Source organism: Haemaphysalis longicornis, unplaced genomic scaffold (genome assembly GCF_048455015.1).
Source record: "Haemaphysalis longicornis isolate Haplotype H1 unplaced genomic scaffold, Haemaphysalis longicornis Haplotype H1 scaffold_2, whole genome shotgun sequence".
In the NCBI taxonomy this organism is placed as follows: Eukaryota; Metazoa; Arthropoda; class Arachnida; order Ixodida; family Ixodidae; genus Haemaphysalis; species Haemaphysalis longicornis.
Window position 1 is genome coordinate 184,857,801 of NW_027526295.1, and position 26,252 is coordinate 184,884,052.

At 47.7% G+C, this 26,252-nt stretch overlaps 1 protein-coding gene across 3 annotated transcripts in view; it reads left to right on the forward strand.

Annotated features, from left to right (window-relative positions):
* The window catches only part of LOC144169628 (insulin-like growth factor 1 receptor), a 208,523-nt gene extending 190,871 nt beyond the window's left edge, over positions 1-17,652 (forward strand). For all 3 annotated transcript variants that reach the window (XM_077698880.1, XM_077698881.1, XM_077698882.1), the window contains exons 23-27: positions 2,768-2,832; positions 3,515-3,647; positions 4,237-4,541; positions 4,715-4,849; positions 13,754-17,652. In XM_077698880.1, coding sequence (XP_077555006.1) covers positions 2,768-2,832; positions 3,515-3,647; positions 4,237-4,541; positions 4,715-4,849; positions 13,754-14,393 — 1,278 coding nt within the window. In that variant the 3' untranslated portion in view covers positions 14,394-17,652. The remainder of the gene's footprint in view (positions 1-2,767; positions 2,833-3,514; positions 3,648-4,236; positions 4,542-4,714; positions 4,850-13,753) is intronic.
* The last annotated feature ends 8,600 nt before the right edge of the window (positions 17,653-26,252 follow it).

The following is a 26,252-nucleotide window of genomic DNA, read 5'->3' on the forward strand; positions in this document are numbered from 1 at the left end:
AAATGCAAGTTGGTTTTATTCGAAAGATTTCGTGTTTTCTAGTGCCCCCAGCGCTTGTCCGGATACAAACGGTGCTTTATTCACTGAGAAATTACACAATTTAGGTTAAAATTTTGATTTTCCCGCTCAATCGTGCGTTTTCGTGGTCCCAAGTGACATCACGGGAACCATGGAGGAAAGAATACTCAGGAGAGGCCCCTAGCATCCCAATGCATTGCAAAAAGTGTGGAGGAAGTTACGTCATTTTTCTTGAGCCCATGGACAATGTTGCTTACTTGTTTACAACTGCGGCGGCCACATTTGGGCAAATAAAACGGACAAATTTTTAAGGCGCTTGGTATGTCGCTGCCTCGCTACGCTTGCAAACCAGCGCAGTCGCTACGACAAACGTTTTTAGATTAGGCCAGTTTGAAAACTCCGCCGTCGGAGGCGGCCTGAACTCGTATCCCGCGAGCCTGTTGCTATGACGACGACAAACGCTACTTTGCCAGGCTTAAGAGCTGAAAAATCGTCCTTCTATCTCAAAAACAAAGGCCGTTTTTCGATTGAAACTTTGGGTGAGGGTTAGAATGGGCAAATTGAAGGCGAAATCAACAGCCTAGAACATTATATCGCACCGAGGAATTAGCGACGAAGCTGTTTTCGCTTCGAAGCGGGAGGGCAGGGCGACGCCATGTTAGTCATATGAAACCGGAGACAGCGAAGGATGATGGGATAGAGTGCTGGGCTCCGTGGGCTCAAGTCATGGCGGGACTCGGCTTCACAAATGTGACGTCAGGGCCTCTCCTAACCTTTTCTTTCCTCCATGACGGGAACCGACCGCTCTGCAGGCTAGAGTACCTTCATTCACGCATCCGCCGTACAGGGTAGAGACACGTAAACGCTGGCGCCGCCATGTTCGGTTGCTCGCTCGCCGCCGAAGCAAGTCATTGTGTCAAAACCGCGCTAAAATTATCGCCGCAACGCGGTTTACTGAAGAAGTTTGAATCATATTGTCTGTTTCGCGTTGCTAGGTCTCGTGGGAAACGAAAAGAATAACGCGTTGAGCCTGTTGGCCCAATTGCGGCGGCACGGGACCGTTCAAAGGTTGTCTCCACCCTGTACAGCGGTGTTGGTTAGTTCCCGCGTCTCTTTACGTTCTGTAACCTAGATGGCGCCACCATACCGTGGCAAGCGTTTGGTTTGTTTTTGCCCGCATTTAAACCTGGCTTGTTTTTGTTCTGGGAGAAAATATTCGTTCCCTGAAACAGTACTCGCTCGACAAATGGGGTCACGTAAGACACCGTTGCTTGCGTCAATCGGCCAGTGTCGTCTGAGACAACCCCAAGCCCCGTAGTGCTGTGCAGCTAAACCAAAGCATGCTGTGCGCAGTACGAACAGCAGAACGCATCAGTACTTCTATGTTTACATGTGCTTTCGTAACTTCCACTGTTTGTCCCATCATTCTTATTGTTTTGTAAAGAATGTGCCCTAAATTTAAGCGCAAATCGCTCGTTCGTCTAGTTTGTAAGCTCTACCTAATTTGCGTCTGCTTCTGCCAGGTTCCGCCAATCGCAGAGCTTAGCCCATGTGACATCACAGGTTCTGTTGCGGGAAATGAGCTGGTGGGTCGCATGACCATTCCCGTTTTTCCTAATTATGTAGCTTATTTGAGCGAAGTTTACGTTAAAAGTGGTGTCAGTATGATTCTAACGACACAATCTTTTGAATGAACCAAACTTGTGTTTTCTCTTCATGGCTCCTTTAAATCCCCTCACGGCGAGGCAGGTTTTCCCGAAACCGTTCGTCAAACAAATCGGATTGCTGCCTGACGTTCCCTCAAGGCTGCTTCCACATTTTTAGCGATTTTAGTCTGGTCATTGAAACAGCTGTAATGAAATAATCTGATGACGGTCAGCTGTAAAATCGAAAGTTAGACCAATTGGACTGCGCACGGTTACCGGCAGATTGCACACAATGGATGGGGAACAACCCCCCTACATCAACCATTTCTTACCTTTTTCACCGAAAGGAATGAGAACGATGCATGCGTTCCCTGGAGTAATAAAAGCCGAACTTCACTGAACCCGAGTTTTTTATTACGTAAAAAAAACTGACGAGGGCAGACTCTCCTCCAAGTGCACCACTTCGAGTATTCGATAGCCCTGTTTTCAATCTTACCGGAGTCGCGTTTATCGGCAGCGGCCTTGTTCTTGACGGTAGAGCGGACTGTCTGCTTAGACAGGCCTGTACTTCTGCTGATGTCGGCCTGTTTTCCCCATGTTCAAGAGCGTTAATTACGCTTAATTTATCCGACAGTGAAATCAGCTACCCTGCCGCTCATGCCGGCTAGTCGCACAAAAAAAAAGCCACTGGCACTGGCTTGGCTGCACCAATGACCAGGCGGCCAGCAATGTTGCCAGACATTACAGTTTTCTTGCAGAAATAAACAAAGAAAAAGCACATCGGGTGCCGGCATCGTGGAAGTCCACTATAAAATTTCAGTCGAAACAATTTTCGCCTAAAATTTAGTCTGTTGTAGCCGATAGTCTGCTCTAGTCGGGTCCGTTGTGAGCGGAGCGGACTCCATTTAAAATGCATGGGGACCAGACAAACCAACAGAAATATTCTGTTGTAACCGAAAGTCCGTTGTTGCCAAATCCGCTGTAACGAGCGTAGACTGTGTCTACTACTCCGCCGTGCTTGTGCACCTATTCTGGCAGTGTATAACCCATTTTAGCCATGTCTTCGAACAGGGGCTCATAATTTTGTCTTTGGTCATTTTCAGACCGTAAATGAGAGTGCCTCGATGCGAGAACGAATCGAATTCCTCCAAGAGGCATCCGTGATGAAGTAAGTGTTGCCATCTCTGTGGCATTCACCACATCTAGTTATGGACTTGCAGGACAGTTTTTGTGTTTTGCTATCAGCGTTCTCGAGGGGGGGGAGAGGCTGAAAATCAATGAAGTGACAGTGGAAATTTTGTAGAGCTAGTTGTGCTTGAATTCGTACTGCTTGAGGCTGAAACTTGCTGAAAAGAATTGAAGAGGTGGCAGAACCTTCGTGTGAATAAACTCCCATGTTCTCATTTGGTTATTGCACTATTGCACTCAGACACTGGGAATTTTTTTCTTGTAAACGAAGTGCAAGTTTTCAAGGCTGATCAAACACAGAAATTTTTACTTCAGCTGTGTTTTTGCGATGACACCGTAAATTGATTAATGAACTTCATTTGGCATTATTTAGCAGCTGTTGCGAGGGTTTTGTAGGGTAATTATTTTAGATTTTAATTATTAGTTTTTTCCTTAAACAGTTGAAGGCCTTAGTTACAACTGCAAGCTTGCATAGATTTATGGTCACAGTGTTGGCCTTCAGTTCTCATTTCTCAAAGTGCATGTCTTATGTATGCAGTAAGAGCATCTACTCACCCTCTTAGTAAGGCGAGCATATCTTTCGTGTGTGTTTTTTTTTTTTTTTTTTTTGTTCGTTGACATCCTTGTTCTTCTTCTGCTTGTTCTCTTCCACTCTTCCACAGGGGCTTCAGCTGTGAGCATGTGGTGAAGCTTCTGGGCGTGGTGTCAAAGGACCAGCCTGTGTACGTCATCATGGAACTCATGTCGCACGGTGACCTCAAGAGCTACCTGCGCTCCCACAGGCCAGACAACGACGTGAGTTGGTGTCCCATGCCTGGTTTGGGACACTCCCGTGTTCTTCTTTCCATCTTGGCTTACTTTTAAACAACTAGTACCACCAGAGGAGAGAGAGAAAGGGAATTACGTGATGCGGGCAAATATAATGATAGAAAAATTGATTTGGTAAAAATAAAGAAGAAGGAAGTGGTTGCACAAAGCTTTTGGTCAAATGTATAGGATTGTGACTGGAAAACAAGATGCTTATTATCTCTTCCTTCGTCTTGCTCTTAGCAACACCTCTTGTCGGGTTGCAAGGTGGCGGATGCAAAGACTCGGGGACTGGTTTTGCGAACTTTTCAATACTTACTGGCCATTCATAAAAGTCGAGCAAAGGACACTTGAGCGCTGTGGATCTGTACGTGCTAGGAAAAAGAATCAGAATGCACAAAACAGGCGTGCAACTTCAAAGTAGGGAACTCTTAAAGTTAAACTTTAGCTCATTTAGCTGCTGGACTGTATCTTGCTCTGGGTGAAAAAAAAAACCTGGTTTGCCCGTCCCCACATAAAAAAAAAGTGTGTTTACCCCGTCTTTCTTTCTTTCTCCCCCTCCCCCTCTGACGAGCAGCCCAACGACGAGACCACCCAGCCCCGTGGCCAGCCGCCGACGCTGCGTCAGATCCTGCAGATGGCAGCCGAGATCGCGGACGGCATGGCGTACCTGACGGCCAACAAGTTCGTGCACCGGGACCTGGCAGCACGCAACTGCATGGTGGCCGAAGACCTGACGGTCAAGATCGGGGACTTCGGCATGACGCGGGACATCTACGAGACGGACTACTACCGCAAGGGCGGCAAGGGCCTGCTGCCAGTCCGGTGGATGGCCCCGGAGTCCCTCAAGGACGGCATCTTCACCTCCCACTCGGACGTGTGGTCAGTATGGTGAAGGGAGGAGGGAGAGGGACCACTGCTTCAGGGGGAAAGGCCCCACCGGGGAGGAAAGGCATATACCAATGTGAATGTTCATTTCAACTGGTCAAAAGCTTAAATAATAGGTAGGAGAAAACACCATCTCCTAAGTCGTCGATGTGCTGCTGTGCCCACAGGTCCTACGGAGTGGTGCTGTGGGAGATGGCGACGTTGGCCTCCCAACCCTACCAGGGCCTGTCAAACGAGCAGGTCCTGAAGTACGTCATCAGCGGAGGCATCATGGAGAAGCCCGAAAACTGCCCCGAGAAACTGTGAGTGCAAGCTTACACTCGATTTCTTCTCTGTCTAACATTCTCCGCGGTTTTTCTTCTCCATGCAAAGAGGCATGCAGCAGGCCATTAAGTGTGGCTCTCCTTTTATTTATCGTTTTGGACTGCCAAGAACTGCGCCAGAGCAGCTCTGCACTTATTTATATTATTTGTTTTAACCACGGAATTTCTGTTGCGAGAGCAGTACTGCTGAAAAGTGTTCTCGACGGTCGGGTAAAAGAGACCATGGGAGGATTGTTGTTATGCAGCTCATCACGCAGCACTCTCCAACTGACTGCTAACCATCTGCGGACTTTACAACTTAAAAGGAGACGCAGGTGGAAAAATCGCAATTTTTTTTTTTTAAGTCACTTTTTTTGTTTTGTGTTGCATTTTCATTCTTGGACTGCAATCTTTTATTTATGAAAAGATCAGGTCGAACTTCGCACGAGAAATTGGTTGCAAATTTTTGTAAGTGGACAGCGGTGGCACAGGAAATCACCAAAAGTTGCAAAAAGTTCACTCTGTTTGCGTCCGTCCTATGCGAGAGCGCGGCACCGCCCACCATGTGCGATCGGCCGTGCGTGTGGTGACGGCCGTGTTCTCCATTTTCCGCTGGCCATAGTCTCGTATTTCCGTAGGAAATAAAAGAAAATCAAGAAAAAGAACGCGTATGTTTAGCGTTTTGAATTGTGCGGCACGAAGAGCGCGCCCACCGTTGGACGGCACCTAAATCGATTGCCCTCCGATCCAATAGCCGCGCGTATCCGCAAGTAGTACTGATTGATCATTTTATGAAGCTTTCTCCGCATTTTCGCGTTATGGCCAACCCAAAAAGGCATCATTTTGTTGCACGGAAGTATACAACTGTATGCAAGTGCCGACGAAGGCGTCAAAAGACGCTTCAGAAAGTGAACAGAACGGCCGCTGTCCTTCACACTCCGACAGCCGCTAGGCCTACCGCCGCCACCGATCACCGCAACCGTTGTTATGATATCAACTCTGATGTGGAATTAGTGCCGTGAAGGGCCACGTTATAGTGCTGGAGGGTTCTAATGACTGGCTATGCCTTGTGCAGAAGGTTCTCTTCACTGTGACTAAGTTTCATGCAGTGACAATTGCATTTCTGTGAACACAAATTTCTCAAACTTCTAAACTCAATTTTCTCATTTTCGAATTTCTGGCAACTTTCACGTTTTGTGGATCTGTAATCTTTTTTTGCGTATTTCCAGTTCTTGCACGCAATTCTTACCTAGGTAACTGCACTCTGCGATATCCAAAGGAATTTTGAGGAGCATCTCCCCGTAATGCTTTTCATATCTATCAGACCCATGGAGCTTCGTTAGCCTGCTAACAATGGACAGGAGAGGGTAGCAGTTTTAGAGAAAGACTGCTGCCTCTGCACACACGCACAAATTCGGCAAACCTCTCAATTCAACTGCATCCACAACAGGGCCCGCTTGCACGAACACACGTTCTTATTGGCAGTCTTATTCACAGTCTAGTCTTATTCACGGACTTCAATAAGACCGCGAATAAGATATGGGCTAGTGCGCTTGCTCGAAAGCACTCGGGCCAGGCTACAGAGCAGTCTTATTGAAGACTATAGGGACAGCAGGTACCTAGATGAGCACGAGAGAGGTCCCTAGGGAAAAGCGGGGAATACGCTGCAAAACTGCTTGTTGCCGTCACCGGCATTGGGCAAGCGTTTGTTTTGAACCATGATTGGATTTATTCAAGAAATGCTGCCCATGAGATGGCCTATTTGAGCCTTGTCACAAATACGTTACAATGATCTGCCATCCTTGGTAGGCCAACTCACGCGGTGGGGCCTCGGTCGCCTGGCCGCGTAAACTAAGTCATAAACAAAGATCGTCTGCTCGAAGCGGGGCCCGAGAAACCCACTGGGCTGACGCAAAAAGCAGCGACGTTGCCTCACGTTGTTGTAACACGAGTCGTGCTTTTGATCTCTCCGTGAATTAGAAAGTTGCGAATTGGCTTCGAGTTCATCGTCGTAGACTGGGATGCAACGAGCACTCCAGCGGCTCGTTGCATCCGAATGCAACGAATAATAGCCGAATGCTGATATTATGCATACTGCTTTTACGTGCCGCCTCCGGATCCCAATTGCTCAAGCAGAATGCGCAATCAAAGTACAAACCCAAACAATCAAGCTTTGTAACCGCCACTTTCGAAGAGAAGGATGGAAAGACGCGAAGTCAGCGAAGTCTGCGCAGCTTCTCGTTGAAAACGCGATTTTATTCGTCGCTCACGGGCAGAGTACTACAGGCTGCTGGCGTTTTGCTGTTGTGTGTAATTTTGTTGTCACATTGCAGTTCTATTGTGAACGCCTATTTGTTGTTCCTGAGTTAATGGGCATGATTTTATAAAACAATACATTTGTTCCATCTTTTCCGTGCCGCCTTTTCGTAGCTACTGCGGCGAGAGCCGACATAGGAGACAATCACACATTCACACCGCGCGCTTGCCCGCCCGATGTCTGCTCGGGTCTAATATCGGGCCGCAGACTATCATTCCTGTCCATCTTTGTTTGACGTGAGCAAGAAAAAAGCCACGCTACCCGGGAAAAACAAGCACACGCCCATAGTGCACAGCGAAAGTTGAAAACGGTGGTTGGCTGCAACCATCGGTGCCACATCAAAGTACGTATGCCTTGCGGCTTCTGGCGCCGGCGTTGTCTGTCCCTTTCCACCCTCTCTCCCGACGGCGTTTGCAACGGCGTCGATCTCCTCGGAGCAGGCATTTATTTGTTCCAAGCAGACAATTGAACGGCCGCCGCCTGGTATCGTTCGCCACTTCTACAGCTACTACACTCATTTTTCACGGTACGGAGGTCGATCTTTATGATGAAATCACCGACCACGTCAGCATAAGACTGTAAATAAGACTGCTCGGAGCAGGCTTATTCACAGTCTTTTTCGCTGTCTTATAAGTTTCCAGAAAGCGTCTTATAGCCTAGGGAGCATAAGACCCCGAATAAGACTGCCAATAAGATTACACTGCGAATAAGACTGTCTTATTTGGCTTCGAGCAAGCGGGCCCTGGTTTCCGCAAAGACTCTAGCGTCAGTGCTTGTCCATGTGATGCGAGATCATGCGACTTTAGTTTTGGGAGTGGCAGTGACGGGAACAGTTACAAAATGTTTTCAGCACCTACTTGGTTAGTTCATCTTCTGTCGTTATTCTTGGTTTTGCTCGCCTGAGTGGCCAGTTTGGCTGTCACAGCGGTGTTGCAAATGATTTTTGTGTAATAGTATATTTACTGTCTACATCGTTTGGACAAGGCTTAATTAAGGGGGGACGCGGGTCTTAAAATGGTCCAAAATCGCAAAAATACGCATTTTGCGAAAAACACATTTTTGAAGTCTTTATACCTTCAAGCACCTACTCTAAAAGTTTCACCGCTGAATTTGATTGGGAAAAATCTCAAAATCAACTTTGAAAACGCAGGGGGAGCCGCAAAATGCCGAAAACCGGACTAAAAAAGCTTGAACTTCGCGCGCACACCACACTCGAAGCAGACTGCCGGCGGCGGCCATCTTGGGCTCGTTTTGTAGCTGATTTCTTTGTGCGTATTTTGCACCATCTCAAAATGGCGTCGCATGAAGATAACGAGCGTTTCCGCCGATTTACCGAAGGTCGTTTTCGAGCCGCTGATTGGCAGGAGCACACTCGCTCGAGTCGAGCCCCCCGTTCGGCATCTCTAATTGGCCAACGCGGTTGAGCCCTTCTCTCTCTCTTTTTGTTTTGCATGCACGCGTTCGCTGCTGCAGTATTTTCATTTCGGGTGCGTTTCCTCTGCCGTTAGTGACTGCGATTCTGTCACAACGTCTTTATGTCTTGTGCCGCAATGCCTGGAGACCTTTACCTCAAGGAACTACGCACTACAAGCGTACGAAAACACGATGGAAGACGCAGTAGACGACGGTGCCGAGATGGCCTGCCACGTACGAACCTGGTCCAAGAAGCGCCGAGTGGAAACGTCCGGATTTAGTTAGCTGTTGTGCTTTGGTCTTATTTGTGAATGAATGAATGAATGACTTTATTGTAGAGAGGAGGCTATAAAGCCCTGTGGGTAGGGAATGGAAAAGAGGATTGGGAAAGACAACACTAAGTAGTTGTAGTAGATTTAAGTAATGTGAAAAAAAAAAAAGTCCGCAGCACAATATGTTTGTGCTTTTCTTTAGTTTGCATCAACGTTGAAGGAAGTGCCAAGTAGGAACTACCCTACGTGAAGTTCAGCAAAAAGTGCAGTTTTCCAGCGCTGTTTACAAAAGTTTTTCATTACTTGCATAGAGCTTTCCAGGTTATTTTTGTGGTACGGTCGCATACTTAGTTTTTTCTCTTGAGGAACAGAGTGACACGGGGATTTTTATATTGTGGCTATGCTGTAGCAAGAGTTACAAATCTAGAGATATATTTTTCTCTAACTCATTTTGCGACATCATGCTCTCTGCCTTTACGGAGTGTTTCATTATCTGACTTTTGGCCTAGGATGATAAGACTGGTATCATCTCATTTGCAATAAATAGATCTAGCAGGTGATGCTGTTTGTATCACTCTGGTATCGATTGCCAAAATGAAGTCCACATGCAGCTCTACAGTTTATTTTGTGAGGTCACGCTCTTCCTTGCGGGGTGGTTCCTTATGTTACTCTTGAGCCAGGATAACAAGACTGGTATAATTTCATTTATATTGAATTGGTTTAGCACAGTGATTCTCAGCTATGACTGCCCCGAGGACCCCTTTTGGCCTTGCAACAGTGGTGGTGGACCCCACGATGGAGCATATGTTAAGCGGTGTCATAACGTCAAATAATTTGCACTGGAGCATACGTCGCCTACACACTTATCCCATGCCCGCCTTTCCTGCTTGCCGTTAATGATTATGTGCGTCATAATGTTAAACAATTTGCTGTTGAATCTAAAAGCCTCCTAACACCCATATAACGCCTTTCCTGTGTCTGTTTTTCTCCCTTCTCATACCTGGCACGTTACGCAGAAGCAGATGTTAAAATATGTACAACGCGAAGCAACTAAACGCACGTGTAATGTGGCGAAGCCACCTTTCTCGATTGCAAAAAATACGGCAAAATCGAGAAAAGAATGGTGGCGGGAAAAGTTTTGAGGGAGGCTTCACGGACCCCTCAAATGTTCTCGCGGACCCCCATTTGAGAACCACTGGTCTAGCAGGTGATGCTATTTGTATCACTGAAGCATTCATCACCAAAGTGCATTTCACCTACAGCCTTGCGGTAGGTTTGAGAATCATTGCAGGACAATCTCTAGTTCTGGGTGGCTGCTGTACTTTAGTCTCATTGGTAGCACAAAAATAACAGCAGCACATGATATTTGTGCCTTTCTGTATTCTAAAAAGACACTGAGAGAAAAGGTGAACGAGGATCGACACAGTTTCTGAAGTCTAACAGTAGAAAATTTAATTCCCTTCGCAATTTGTATGGTATTCGTGTGAATTTACGTCAATCTTTCTAGTGTTATCTTTGTGTTAGTCACATGCTTGGTGTGCTTTTTTTTGTGAAGAACAGAGCTACAAAATAATGCTATTTATATTGTTGTAGCTATGCTGTAGCATAAGTTACCATTATCTGAAACTTCAGACGCATTTTTCTCAGTTTCTTTTTTTGCAAGACCATGCTCTGGCTTGCGGGGGGTTCTGTAATGTTGCTCTTAGGCTAGGATGACAAGACTGGTACCATTGTATTCGTATTGAATTGATCTAGGGGTGATGCTATTTTTATTGCTCTGTCATTGTTTACCTACTTGCAAAAATTAATAAAGACGAGGCAATTTTATACAAATTGTTGATATTAAATGTTCACCTTTTTCATGGTTTGCAAAATTCTTCGAAACGAATAAAAATAGCATAGCCCCCCAGAGTAGACCTTTGTAATTATGTCCGTATAAATCATCATTGCGTTTGCTAAAGCGAAATTGCTCTAAACCCCCATAAGAAAGGCCTCAATAAATAAATTTCAAAGTGTTCTATTTCTTGAGCAAATGCAGCTATGCTAAAACCAATTACATATTTGACATCAGCGTAAAAAACTGCTCAAGTCTGCCAATTTTCATCTAGCTGGCACTAATAATAAAAAAACATTGTCTAACGACCCACCTCCCCCTTAATGCCACATGGGCAACCAAGATGGGCGTTTTGTGCAAGAATGGGTGTGGGCATCTGCTTCAGAATGCAGCTCTGCATCGGCTCTTGCCATCCGCTGATGCCGTGCATCTGAGAAAAACAGATTTGCGAAGTGCCGCAGGACTTCAAGAAATTTTGTAACTAGAAAACTGTACCAGCCATAAGAACAAATAACATAAAATACTCTTTTGTGGCGGTGGTGTCCAAAGCCTCGCACACTTGTCCATACTCCCAGCACGAAATCGAACGTCCCGGTACATGCCATTTGCCCATGGTCACCGTCAGAGCAGTTGATCTCACGAAACACGTTCTAGATCCCACGCTTGGTTTTTAGGTTTCAAGGCAAGATAAGTTTAGGTAGCACAAGAGAGGTGTCGTGTGCCATTTTCTGTTCTGTGCACTGATTGTCCAGTTCACCTTGCAAGTGGTGCACACTCTTAATACCATTTCATGGAACTTTAAGCACTAGAAGGTGAATGCAGCTGATAATTTTTCAGAATGCAAGAAAACTACAAGAAGCGTAGGCACAGCATTCACAAAGTTGATTTGGCAACAATGAGTCGCTGTGCACTACAAAATGCGTCAGTTATTTTTGTTTGAGTCCTTGCAACGGCATCTTCGCGGAGGCTAGAGGCCTCAACTTCGCGAGTGCTTACGGGCCACCGAATTTAGAAGACGGCAACGTGGTAATGAAGGACGAATAGCACAACGATGGCACGAACGAGGCGACAGGAGGTGAGCCCTGTAGCCTGGGCGTCTAGAATCGAGACCGAACGACTGGAACAAGAACTGCGATGTTGCATTCATTGCGCTAACATGGCGGACCACTAACGAGATGAGGCTTAGGAGGCTAGCGAGGCTAAAAAAAAAAACATGGAAGAAGAAAAACAAAAACGATACAGCCATTTCTGGTTCCGTTTACACGGTGACACGGAAATTTTAGTTCCAGTTACCGAGAGTTATTTTACGTTATCGGAATACAAAACCAAACAACTTACAGGCTACTGTTCCGTTTAAGCGGCAATTCCGTTGAAGCGATTTCCATTTATCGAGATTCTACTGTACTAGGCAAAGGTCATGTGCCACGTGATAGCAAACCAAGGAAGAGCGATGTGCATGGAGCAGGGATGCAACAGCTGCGCCAGTTGCGCCATTTTTATTCAATTTTATATTTGTGAGGCAAGCTGCACCAAAATCATAAAACTCATTCAAATTGCACCATGCTGCGCCAGAACGCCCGACTGAGGGGAAAATTTGTTTCTCTAACCTTAGCGGAGAATAAATGACGCGTTGGAAACTTGAGGTTTGTACGTCATCCAGTCCAGCGCCGCCTGGCGGCATATGGCACTGTCCAGTTCATCCAGATGCACCAGGAGTTGTTCAGACAGCCCTTCACATGCTGTCCATAATGCCTGTACTAGTTCGCTGTGCCTATGTTGAAACTAAAGTTGCTACAAAGTGCGTGAAGGGTCTTCAGCGCAGACAAGTGCTTGGCGTGCCATTGGTGTATCCGATAAAACGTTCGCCATTTGGACATCGTCATTGTACCACTGGTGGAACACTGTTCAACACATTGCTTCTCTTGTAGTACAGTCAAACCCGGATATATCGAACTCGCAAAAAACGGTCATTAGTTCGATATATCGTATAATTCGATATATAATGTTTAAAGAATTTGACAATGCACAGAACGTACCTCATCACTAACTGTTGTTTACTTGCAAGATACACGCTCCGCGGGCACACTAGCGCGATAAATAGTCTCCGATCTTCTTTTGCTTCATCATTTTCGAAGCATTGTTGAGCACACACTTTTCAACATTGTCAAGTCACTCGAAACAGCTGAGCCCACAGCCTTCTATTGCCGCGCAGTGGCGGCGAAGAACGCTCAGCGCGTGAAGAGCATCGGAACATGGGGGCGGGGCGGAACTCGTCGAGTCCTCACAGTTGAACACAGATGAACAAGGCGTACCGATGCGTCGTCAACCGCGAAAACACGAAAAGGGAAGCATGCGTAGAAGCGAGGGGAGAGAGAGCCCGCCGCGCGAGACTGGCGAGACAGCGGGAGAGTGTGGTCCAACCACTATTTCCAGGGGGTGGCTGTCAGAGCGAGCGAGAGCGCGAGCGCTAGGGCTAAGTGACTTTTCAAACTGGGGGAGGAGGCGTAGGCAGCTCGCCCAGCTGCCGCGCGGGAAAGCCAACTTCGGGGGCAATCTTGCGCTGCCGAAGTTCGATATATAGGTTGCGGCTGCCTTTTTTGTTCGATGTAGCCGTACTTTTTGCTATATATTCTCCCGGTAACATTATAGTGCACAATAATTGTTCGATATATGGGATAATTCGATGTAAACGGGTTCGATATAGTCGGGTTTGACTGTAGTAGATCTCATTATCTTTCCTCCCTGGTTGGGAAAGAGTTAATGGCCATCTAAGTAAAAGTAAACAAGTAAAGTGCGTAAAAGATAAGAACAGAAGTTTACGAGATGTCTGCGTGAACTTGCTAATTCAGTAGCTTTTACCAAGTATACAAATACTTTCTTCCTGCATGAAACAATTGAGAAAATTTAAACTTTAACTCTTGCTCCTTCCTCTCAGCAACAGCTATATGCTCTTTGTGAATGCTATTACATCTAAAGCTGTCTTGAAACTCAAAAAGCAGGACCAGTTTCCTTTTCTTTGCTCTTTTTAGGTGCTTGTGACATAGTGGGCCTCTGTGGTTGCTTTCCAGGTACCAAATCATGACGCTATGCTGGGAGCGCGTCCCCCGGACACGGCCCAACTTCCTCCAAGTCATCGAGATGCTCCTCAGCGACGTGGGGCCTCAGTTCAAGGAGGTGTCCTTCTACCACACCTGCTACCTCCGGGGCCAGGAGCGGCGCTCGTCCGCAGCGGCGGACAAGAACGCCGCCGGCCCCGCGGGCGACTTTGACGAGGAAGAGGAGGAAGAGGAGAATCCGCCCACGGCAGAGACTCCGCTGTGCAATGCTCCCGCAGCTCCCCCGTCGGAGCAGCGGCCGCGGCTCTTCAACTCGGACGTGTCGTCCTTGAACGACATGGACGAAGACCACCTGCAGCGCTGCTTCTCCGACGAGATCGAGGACGACGACGACCCCGACATGGATGCGGGCGACCTGGTTTTGGGCCTGGGCCCCGACGAGCCGTCGGTGTCGACAGTTGTGCCGCCTTCGCTCGCTGGCCGGAGCACCTCCCCCTCCGCTCGCGAGGAGCAGAAGCTGGGCGGAGGTGGCGACGAGCTCCCTCCCTCGGACGGGAGCAAAGGGAGCAAGGTGAGCAACCTGTCCAACGGGAGCATTGTGAACGGACGCATGTGCTTTCCGCAACTGGGCAGTCGGACTACTGCGTGCTAGTGCTGAGCCGTCTGCTGATTGGCCATGAAGGCCGCCCCAGGGGTGGTGTCCACACGGGGGCTGCGCGTGCCCTCCGAGGAGGAGGAGGAGGAGACACTTGAGTGGGCGAGGGAGCGCATGCCACGTGTGTGTCCCCCGTCACCATGGTCGCGCAGCAGCAGTGTTCCTCTTGTTAGTTTAGTACGCAGGATGATGAACGTGCTCTGCTTGGTAATGCCGCTGGAACAACAACAACAACAACAACTACGACAACACACGTCGGTCCGGCACCGGTAGGACCACCAGAGGAGCTGTCGAGACGACGAGACCAGAGAGTCGAGGATTGTGCTCAAGTTGACCTCGCTGTAGCGCCACTTGCCGGGCTTCTTCCAGTAGCGTGTGGTTGCCTTACGACTGGTTAAGAACCACGCACGAAGGCAGCTTTGTGGTTTCACAGGGCACGCTATGCACCGTGCAGGTTGCATGATGGGAAGGCCTTCTTCGGGCTTCCCTCCCGACTCATCTCCGGAGGATCGGTATCGCTGGGCCCCGAAAAGTGGGTGCCTGCACGTGGTGTCTGAAAAGGAAGAGGGCTGGTATTTGGAAGCTGGATCAACGACCACCGCTGCAGGGGAAAGTGTGTAGCTGTGCTGCCGTGTCTTTTACTTCAGCACTCTGTAACCGTTGCTGCTGTTTGCCGCGCTACGATGCATCTTCTAGCAGGGGACAGCACAACCACTGACACGGTGTCAGTCGATTACTCTGTGGATCACTGCTTTTGTCGCGAGAATCATTGCCATCGTGAGAGATAAGGGACGATTTCCACTCGGAGCGTAGACTGGAGACTCCGTGCCATTGTTGCAGCCACTGGTCCTGTCTGTGCATCCTGTCCTAGCTGCATGAGAGCCATGTCTGAATGGGAGACATGAATGTGGCGTGGTTCCCATTCTCCTCTCGCTTCACCATGCAGCAGTTGGGAAGGTTTGCGCCCTGCCGGCAGAAACCAAGACAGCACACATCGCAGTAACGGAAAACTCACTGGTGCCCCGACTTTTACGTGACAGTGCCTGATGGTGTCCCAAGCATCGCATGCTTATGCGTTTCCAATCCGCCGAGGCGTTGGGGTGCAGTTCTAGAACCGCGTAGCGGACAGCAGACGGACAACAGGTCTTATCGATGTGCCTGGTGTGGCAGCAAACGAGACAGCAGTTGCACTGAGTCGGGCAAATTAAGAGATGTAGACGAGAGTTGGGGAGCGTTGGAGAGCAGCGAAAGTGAGCTCCCCTCGAGGCGCAGGAGGGGGGAAGTTGTGGCTCGAGATTGCTGGTATGTATGCCTGTAAGAGTAAGCCGTCTCGTCGACTGTCACATCTGAATGTGACCACTGGCTCTTTGATGCTCTCGTGGCGTGGTCTTGGGCGACTCCTCGAGCGACTCCTTCCAGGCGAAGGCTTAGCAGCAGCATCCCGCTTGCAGGCTCAACAAAATGTGTCTTACTACTGCCTCGACCTCCGCAGCTGGCAGTTGTCGTCTTGACGAGGGGATTCTTCCTCGTAACGCGGGGATGACACCCTTCTCGAGACGTACTCTTCTTTTTAACTACAGTTGCGTAATGCTCGGCAGCCCTTGATTTCCTTAGTCACATGCCAGAAGAATGGGCCATGGCACTTCATCTCTACACATTACCGACATTGTTCCCTTCGTGGCTTTTATATAGACCAATTTCATTGCTTCTTTTTTTATCTCTGAACAAATGTAATGGAGAGTTGCTGTGTAGCACCCCAGCCACATATGCCTTGTAAAGGTCCGTCGCTACGCCCGTAGAGCAGCACTTTTATTTTTATTCTGGTCCGCTTGCATATTGGCATTTTGTGGGCTGAAAAAGCATGAGGTATACAGCAGGTAATCAGACTGCATGCGGCAGAAAAGCCGCTTTTTTTTTTTTTTTTTTCCTCCCTGCCCCCTTTAAGTCATTTCTACCTTTATACAGACATCTACATTTTATTTTTTACTTTTTTGGACATGTACACCATGCTGCTTTTGGGCTGGGAAGGCATATTATGCATAAGCTGCCAGCTTCTATTTGCACCCTTTGTTTCTTCTTTTAAGGTTTTACCATGACAACCACATCTAGTCAGGTTTCTTTCTCTCCCCCCCTCCCCCCCCCCCCTTCATTTTTGTGTGTGTGTACGTTAATGTTATGACAGGCGCTTTAGCTTAGCGCGACGTTCGTTGGCTTGTTGTGGCATAGTTGAAAGAGTAGACGTCTTTCCTTTGCTCGGCATAGCCAGCACTGTGCGCCGGAGTTGGTTTGCCGACCACCCTAATTTTTATTCCAACCACCACTTGCACCTCCCCTCCGCCTTTTCCAAAGTGGGAGCACTGTTAACGCTGGCCTTCCCTTTTTCTCTCTCTTTCTTTGCTTGAGGGCCAGGTTTAAAATGAACGTCGGCCTCCGCCCCCCTCCCCTTCTGCATCGGTGCAACTGCTGCCTTTGTTTGTAGCTGAGAGCAAAATGGTTTTAGTTGTCTTTTTAATTATTGTTGTTATCATTTTCTCTTTTGACCGAAACATTTTGGAGGGCCACACAGTGTAGCGTGACCTTGTCGTCGACCACAGCGCGTCGCTGCTTGGGATGCGAGCACAGTCCTCACTACTGCACCTGAAAGGATAGCTACCGTCACGTGACGCAGTGAGACAGGCCCCTCCACCCTTTCTCTCGCCACAGGCAGGTTCTTGTCTGCGGCCACGCTGTTTCCTGTCGGGCAGCAGCAGCTGTTGTGTATGCTGCGGAGCCGGAAGCCTGACGTACACGGTCCCTCCTTGGCAGTGACAGTACGACATTGCTTTTTCATACGGGTGTTTTATATTATCTCCATTTTGTTCATTGTTCGCCCCCTTCCCCCTCTCCCCTTTTTTTATTATCCCCTTCTTGTTGCTTCGGCTCTGTTTTAGTTGTTGTTGCCGTTTATATGCTTATCGTTCGTCCTTTTTATTTGTTAGCTCTTCCTTACTTTGTTTTTCTCACATTTTTTTTTTTTCGTATCACTTGTCACTGGCTGCTTTTGTCGTCGCGTTTTTTTTTCTTTCTTTTGTTTACTATCGTGTGTTTTGTTTGTTGCGATGGGCTGTCAATTGCTGAGCTGCATACACCTCATTATGCACTTTTTTTTTTTTTTTTTTTTTTTTTTTTTTAACAAACACCTGTGCCATTGTTCTTTGTGGATTTCCGGCGTTGTTTTGCAGTGTATTTCCGCCGCCCGCCCTTCTTTTCTGCCCCCCCCCCCCCCCCCCCCCCCCCCCCCTTTTTTTTTCTTCCACCTGTGCGTACTGTGGTGCCAAAGATGATGGCGAGAGAAGTTGGAGCTCAGTGGATAGAGGGAGCATTTTTGAACTCTTGGTTCCAGTCACACTCCTTCGTTAAGTGCCTTCTGTTTGCCTTCTCGCCTTCTTTTGCAAGCACTGGCAGTTGGGTCTTGACCCCTTGTTTGTAAACTTCCTTGTTAGCTTCCCATCCACAGCATGTGCGGCGTACAGGGAGTGTTGTAAACTACACCTGGCTGGAGCTGCAGTGCTATGTCGCATATCACTGTCTGAACTCCCCGGCAGCATTCAAAATAGGACAAATCTCTCAGGTGTCTCGCAGAACCTGCAGATTAGTTAAACTTGCATGGTGCAAGGCTGTTGATACTGATTCTGTGACATTGGGTAGATGCGGCTGTCTTGCAGCACTCGGTGGTGCAATGGGCTAGGCCGTATCCAGAGCCGAGAGGAGGTTTTCGGCTAGATGACCCACCTTTCCCTTGTGTTCTTTACATGAGTGACTTAGTTTCTTTTGGTCGAAATCGTTTCGACACGGCTGCTAATATATCAGCATACTTGAACAACATGCGTCCTTCCACACCTCTTCTTCAGCGGCCCTGTTATTTCATTGTTCTGGGTTGACCTTGCTGCATAGCAACAAAAACTAGGATTTTAAAATATTAAAAATGTAGCCTTTTTTTTTTTTTTTTCCCTCCACCTTATGCATGTTTAAATGTCCTCTTTGCACAAAATTGCATTAACATTCAGCTGAACCGTTCTCTCATCAAAGAGATCTTTTGGGATTTATTAAGGTGGTTCGTAAGTTTCGATTTGACTGCGTGAAATTGCTGGGGAAGTTGGTTTGTCTTTTTTTTTTTTTTTTTCTACTCCATTTCTGTGCAGTTAAGCTTTTGTCCGCCATATAGTCACAAAAGCAACAAGGCAGGCGTGTATTTTATTCTCGCACACAAAGCACCGCTAGGGGATTGCAATCACAAGCAACACGCTTTACCAGACAGTAGTGACTGACATAGGAAACTTGCCGTTGTCCCTTAAGCCCCGTACTGTAAAGTCCTCATCAACCGAATCACTGTCGGTAACCTAAACAACGACCTCATTCAAGTGTTTCGCTTGTGAAAATGGCCACACTTACGTGCCATATCGCATCCATGTTGCCTGTCACCTAATGCACGTTTTCTGGCGTGTATGAATTCATAGCTCTTCGTGGTCTTCACTTTTTTTAAGCAAACTATGTTCCTTAAATGACGCAGTTTTGCGTTGCTATCTGCCGTGCCGAGGTACATTCCAAGAGCAGTTAAACGCTCCTTGTTTGCAGGAGCCTAATAAGCAAGATTTCCTGTGCACAAAGCGCTTCTACACACAAAACCGTGCTCTACAAATTGGAGCTTTTTTTTTTTTTCTTTTTCAATTTTAAGCACAGCTTGTGATCAACACTAAAGATTGAACTGTAATTTCCTCCTCCAGTTGAAAAACCCATGCAGTGTTTCTTGCTTGTGAGGATAGCATCAGTTTGTTTGATTCATAGTCGCCCAAGGTGTATCTCTAAAGTTGAGAGGCTTTCAAGTGCGAGGTGTGCCAGTTTGCAACTTCAAGAATTGCATGGCATGTGTTGTAAATCATGTGTGTTTCAAATCGATCTACCCGTCCTTGTTCCAATGAAAAGTAGTTAGGCTTCTTAACTTATGATTGCTGCATTGGGAGCTCTTTTCGTTTACTTTCCTTTTTTTTTTTTCAACTCCATCTGAAAGCATTGCGACATATTTCACTCTCACCTTAGTCCAACTTGTGTATCCGTTTGTTCAGGGTGTTTTTTGTTTTCTTTTCATTTCAGTGCATTGATGCACAAAGCAGGATCCCCTATCTGGGTTAAGGGGTGCAAAACGGGAAAATCATGATTTTATAATCAAAGCTTTGAAAGCTGCCAGCTCACATCGAGCCGTGAGAAGAAGAAGGTGCACGGAGCATGGAAACGGAAACATTTCAGAACACACAAATTCACTTTGGCTGTACTCGACATCTATAAGCGTAAGCACAAACTAACGTACTCGCTCACTGCATTGCTTTTTACTTCTTTCTCGCCCATTCAGCACATCTCTTGCATGGTGCACTGCCTGAACTAATGTTCGTAAAACGAAGTGCGGCTGCCGCCATTTAGCCCATTGCTCGTGCGCTCGCTAGCTGCTGCTTTCGCGTTCACAGGTTCGCCGAGGTCGCGTGTCATTTTCTCACCGGCAGTTCCTTTCAGCTATTGTTCCGACACCGGATTACCACATTTATTAGAGTGGCCGGGAAGGCAAGAGCTCCTTCTCATCCACAAGAACAAATAAGACACCCAACACACGTTTGAAGACACCTGGGTCTAGGCCACACATTCGGTGTCACGGCATCGCTTATCACTAGCCTCTAGCTCGCTGCCCCTCCATTCACGCTCCTACCATCTTCATCTTTCCCTTGTGACCTCGGAACCTTGCAAGCCAGAACAATTTTACCGTGTTTGCATCGCCCTCGTCCTTTGGCAAGGTCTGTTCGGTCGGCGAAGATGGCAAGAAAAGAGGGAAGATGCCGCAGAGCGGATGATAGGAGTGTACCACGACGCTGTGTGCCGCTTCATTTCTCCTCACCAGATTTTGCAAGGATTTCCCACCCTCGGCCCATTTTCAACGACAGCAGCCTCCAAGCTATGGTTAGGTCTGCTAGTTCATCTCTGACGCAAATATTTTTTGTTGGCATAGTGGGGGCAAAAAAAAAGGAGGGGGGGGGGAGGGGGAATGAATTGTCGAGAGAATCCTTGAAAAATCTGGTGCCTGTAAGAATAAGCGTTGTGCATGCAATGGCGCTGCAACGGGGTCTTACGCTCCATGTTGGTGGTGGCGTGATCACGGCACCTCGTCTACAGCAAAGCTGCAGAAACGCAGGTGAAACGTCAGCGCGTGATCTCTGCTGTACATGTGTGCGTGTATCTGTCCACGTGTACAGAGTACTTAAAAGCAGCACGTGTCAGTGGGGGTAGTGTGAGCCAGGCGCTCTCTGTCTCGTGCAAGACGTGTGGTGGTATGTTTTGACAAAGTAGTGCGGGGATTGAAGCGTCCAAGGTGGCTTTCGTTCAAAAAGCTGTGGGCCCTTAGGCTCGCCGAGACCCTGTGCGACGGCAAGTGTGCGTGCTGCATCGTGTAGACCTGCATTGTGTACACAGACAACTTCATCCGTGCAGTCTCTGGTTGGCTGCCAAGTATGGCACTGGTATGTCACATTTTCCTTTTCTCATCCCCACCTTCCTTGTAAAGGATGCTTTGGCACTTCAAGGTGTACATTTGCTGTTTTTTTTTTTTTCCTTCTTAACGACGGAAGTGTATTTGTGTGGAGTGATTTTAAGAAGAGCATCACCATGTTATCGGTTCTTGCACTTTCTCTCTGTGTTTTCTTTTTCTTTTTGCGATGTGTACAGTCTGTATTTATTTTGGCAGAAGCAGCAGCTGTGGACAGTTGGCCGTAAACAAGTGTTTCTCATCCTCTTTTTTTCTGTGTGTGTGCATGTGTGTGCGCGTGTGCGTCGCCTTGTGTATCTCCATCTGCGCATTGTAAACCATCAGGTGTGTGTATATATGTAAGATAGGGCACTTCATCATCCTGTGTTGGTATGCGACATTATGCCATTCTGTGTAAATATATACATATATATTATATATGGGGGTCTGAGTACCCACATTGGACCTGCAGTGCCAATATTATGCCTCATAATAAACCATTATTTATTTCTATATGCTGAATCGTGCTCTGTCCTTCCTGTCGCCCGCTCCGCACCATTTGTCCGGAGGCAGCGGGCGTGAACCTGTTTCAGTTGCGCGCAGTTGTAGTTTGGCTACGAGCTTCCCTTGGGTTATCCTAACAGTTGCCATCTCAAGATTCCCTATTTTGCTTTGTTCCTAGTGAAAACTTAGGGTTGCGAAAGGTTGGGCCGCCACAGATGTTGTTAGTCTAGTCTTGTAATGTCATTACTTTTTTTTTTTTTTTTCCGCTTTGATAGGGAAACACGAGTGTCGTTGTGCTTGAAGTTTGTTGATCCTATCTGGAAGACCTGGATACACATTTTCTCTGTTGTGCTCTTTTTTTTTTTATGTGCGAGAAGTCTAACATAATTGAGTAGAGGCAAAAATCATTTTGTGGGTTTTCTAAATAAGCAGGTAAGTGTCATTACCATTCTTGATGTTTAGCAAAATATGCCACAAAATGGAACCTTTATGTTAAGGCTGAGTGCTGCCGAAGAAGCGGTTCACATGGGGACGATTTTTAAGGGTTCGCGTTTATTGCAACACTTCGTAAACGGCAGTGGCAGCGTGTGTCAGTGTGGCAAGGTGCGGATTAAATGTGGTCTGAACCCCACAAAAGCCGTGGTTACCAGTCAAAGAGCGCTATGCAGTAAGAATAGACTGTAAAAATTAACAAGTTAATGTTGATGTACCTTTTGTATGCTTTTGCAAAACTGTCCACAATGGGCAGCAAGTCCGCAGTCATTTCCAAAGAGCCCAGTTATATCCTACACAATGATCCAAGTCACATAACTGTATCCGTACATGAAACGACTGGTTGTTGCAGAGATTATTAGTCATGATAATTGTCAATCAAGGCAATGCCCTGTGGTGAGGCTGCCCTTGCAACCCAACTACTTGTTGTTTCTTCCTCGCTGCCCATCAAATTTGCTGCCTTGCCAAGTCAGCTTGGCGTCTTACCTACTCCACTTGAATAGCAGTGTGAACCTAATCTATGAACAACTTCTCTGCTATGGTGGACAATATCCACAAACGGTAAACGAACATGTTAGAGTTGCGTTCATCTGGCCTTCAGCGAAACTGCAGGAAAAAAATATATCTTAAATGACAGCTCCCATTTCTGCCGCTGCAAATTTTGAGCGGTACCTGCAATGGTAATCCTGCCATGTGTCATTCACTATACCTGCGGCAAGTAAAGGAAGAATAACGAGCATCGGCTCAAAAAATCTTTATATTGACCAGCCGCTGTCTTGGTTTGAGAAAAAAAAGGAACGAACCCCCCGTAATTAATGAAGTAATCTGTATTTCTCGGAACTGGATCCTGATGTTCCTAACGGGAGTTTGCCAGAACTTTTCAGTAAGAATAAATGGAGGTTTGGTCGCAACTGCCGAGCAAGTAGGTCACCTGTAATCGACATCAAAGCAACATAAATGCCTGGCTGAGGTTTGGCAGTCAAACTGCACAAGGGACCCATTAAACAAGTGTAATTTTAGGCGTTTGTTGCTTGGTTTAAGTACATGGCCTAGCAGCTGCTATTACTGATGTACGCAGAGGAGGCTGGGAGTGGACGAGGCCACTAACTTTGCCTATACTAAAGTGAACAGTGCTGATGATTACTTCTCTGTCAAACGCTATGCAAGCTTAAGCGGCTTGTGTGATCTCACAGCGACTGTCAGCCATTTCGCAATGCCTCTGAAGGAAAACTGAATAGAACAAATCAATTAAAGGATCATGTAGGGTGTGTTCATGGCATCTCATAGTTTGTAATTTTTAAATATTTGTGTTTTTTTTTCTTTTTTTTTCTCTTTGTTCTTACTTTTCGTCTTCCTTTAATGTTGTCTCATTTCTTTTTGGAGGGTTTGTTCCTTTCTCCCATTTAATCAACACTCGTGTACGCCATTGCTTGCGATGTCTTTTCGAGGTTCTTTAGGACAGCTAAAAATGAGCGGCCACAATGAACACTGTGATGGTCGGGATTCTTAAAGGGACCCTGGGTCCACACTGGGCATGAGGAGATGGAGGCACAGACACATGGAAGTTTTTTACAAAGTATCTAATAGGATGAACTGGCTCGATCTCGCTTATGGCTCGGCGTCGCTGGGCTGCTTCGGCGTGATGCGGCACGGCTTGTAGGAAGGGCCTGACGTTTGCCGCAACCAAGCTGCTGTGGGCTTGAGCGTGGAGTCCGCCGCGGTCACGCTGCTGTGGCTCGGGCTCGAACGAAGGGCCCGCCGCGATGGGGCTGCTGCTGCACAGGCTCGAACAGTTGGCTAAGTTGGCTCGAACAGTTGACGTCGGTTGGCTAAGTGTGGAGGCGGGAGGTCAGGCGTCGCACTCGAGCGATGGCTAGACTCCGAAGCCCTAAGCTCCCCTGCCTTCTGCCTAACTCTTCTCACGACTCGTCTCATCAGACGTCGCACTTGAGCGATGGCTGGACTCCGGGGCCCAAAGCCCCCCTGTCTTCTGCCTAGCGCTTCTCGCGACCCATGTCGTCTGCTCCCCGGATTTCTCTCTCTGGATCCATCTGCCCTCTCCGGCCGGGCTCCTCTTTTATTACCTTTCGTCGCTTTCTTCTGCTCTTCCTCCCTCGCCATCAGTGACCGCAGTCCCTTCGTGCCCGCCAGAGACATGAGCCACTTACGCTGTCACAAAAGGAGTTCTTATCAGAAGGGGGGGAGGGGGTTCGAGTGGCGTCTCAAAGGCACTAAGATGCCCTCTGCAAGGTGAGTCATTGGCGCTTCCCAACGCACTCCTCTCCGTGTAGCCTCCCAAAATTCCCATTGCTGGCCAGGTGACGCCACGCCCATGTGGCACGCTGGAACGTTTTTCAGAAAGGTTCGCAGACCGGTGTCCCGTCGCCGACCTTTAGAAGCTCAATGCACACACGCACACACATACACTGGACTAATAGGCGCTGTACAAGGTTAGAACCAGCACCAGTCTCTTTTAGCGATTGGTGGCGCTGGCCAGATGACACAGTACCAGTATGGTGCCAGGCTCAGTTTCTTGAGACAAACCACCTGCCGAAGTCTTTTCAGCAAACATGAGCAGTGAACGCAGATGATTTTTTAGGTGACTTCAAAATGGGAGCAGTGTTTTTAGAGAGAAACAGATTACAGTAGTAAGCACATACATGCCTAATCTGTACACCCACGAAGGTAGCGGGCCCGGTTCCCTCCTGGTGCAAACATATATTTCAGCGTATTTTTGGCCCCGTGGCATTTTGCTAGCGTAGGTTGGAGCCTGTTATTGAAATGAGAGTGTTTGTGGCATCGGCAATAAAGCGCTGCCTGGGTCCTTCCGAGTGTGTGGCTACCGACCCGTGCCCTATCACCAACTGGAGCCCTCATGGAATAAGTGTGCTGCAGCCGGGTACGCTGCATAAGGCAGGCAGCCAAGGGTCAGGTACAACTGTGTTTGTGAACGTAACGCTATGATAGTGTGATACGAGTGGCCTGAATCACTGATATGACTGCTGCGCCACTGGGCGAGGGGGGCAGAAATGGCCGGAGGTCAAAGGTCGACATACCATGTGCTGGAATTCGGTTTAACCAGGAGCACTCCCTGCTGTTCTGCGTGGATCTACATATGTCCGCACGCTACTTTATGTCTCACTTCTGAGCCCCGAGCTCTTCGTTGTTGGATATCTCTGAAGCACATGCTGTGGAACATGTTCCAGCTAAAGGGAATTTAGGAGCGTTTACAGATGTTGACCCTGGCTCAATGGGTCATTGAGCCAGGGTCGACACTCAGTGGGCCATTCGTTGCTTTTGCCTACGGCGTTGCGCTGCTGAGCACGAGGTCGCGGGTTCGATTCCCGGCCGCGGCGGCCGCTTTTCTGATGGAGGCGAAAAGCAAAAACGCCTGTGTGTACGCGATTTCGGCGCACGTTAAAGATCCCCAGGTGGTCAAAATTAATCCGGAGCCCTCCACTACGACGCGCCTCATCGCCTGCGTTGCGTCGGCGCGTTAAACCCTACAATCAAAATAAAATCGTTGCTTTTGCAATAAAACGCGGCATCCTCATTGATGGTTAGAAGCCTTGGCTAAAGGGGACAGAAGGACGTATTGGTGGGGCATTTGGAGGAAGTAAAGGGAGGAAAGCGGTGGAGAGAGGACAGTTGGTGTGGTGCGGTTCGTCAACTTAAGTCTGTCATGCAACAAAATTTGCACAGCTGATGCATATACCACCTGGATGATCGCCCATCTATTTTTTCTGACATAGCAGTTCTTGTTCCTGGTCCAGGTCATAAATGAAGAGGTTTCGACGCATGTCCCCATCTTCGTTATGTCTTTGGCTTCTTTCACTGACGTTGGATGTACTTTATATTCCCTGTATTGGTCGGAAACGTCGTACTGGGCGTAGCCCTGGGACATGTAGCCAGCTTCGTTAGCAAGGTTAATTGCGCCCAAGTTGGCTGGAACATTTGGCAGTGGGGCTGGCATTCGGGAACTCGCACAGCCCCCAATGATGACAAAGACAGCGGCCACCTCGGCAAGCCAGCAAAACCATTACCTGCGAACAGAGAGGAACGTGATTGCATACAGCCACCTCGCTACAATCGGTGGCTATGTTGCAGCTCTGAAAATGAAAGTGGAGATGTGCACAGTGGTGAGAAGTGTTGTAGCACTTGTTCTAACGCACCGACCAGCCTTGAAGCATATAATCAGGGATTCTGAAAAGAAATGTCCAAAAGCATGCAAGATGTTTTTAAAAGCGTATACAGTTAAACCTCGTTATAACGAACACTGATATAGCGAATTATCGGCTATAGCGAACTGAATACGA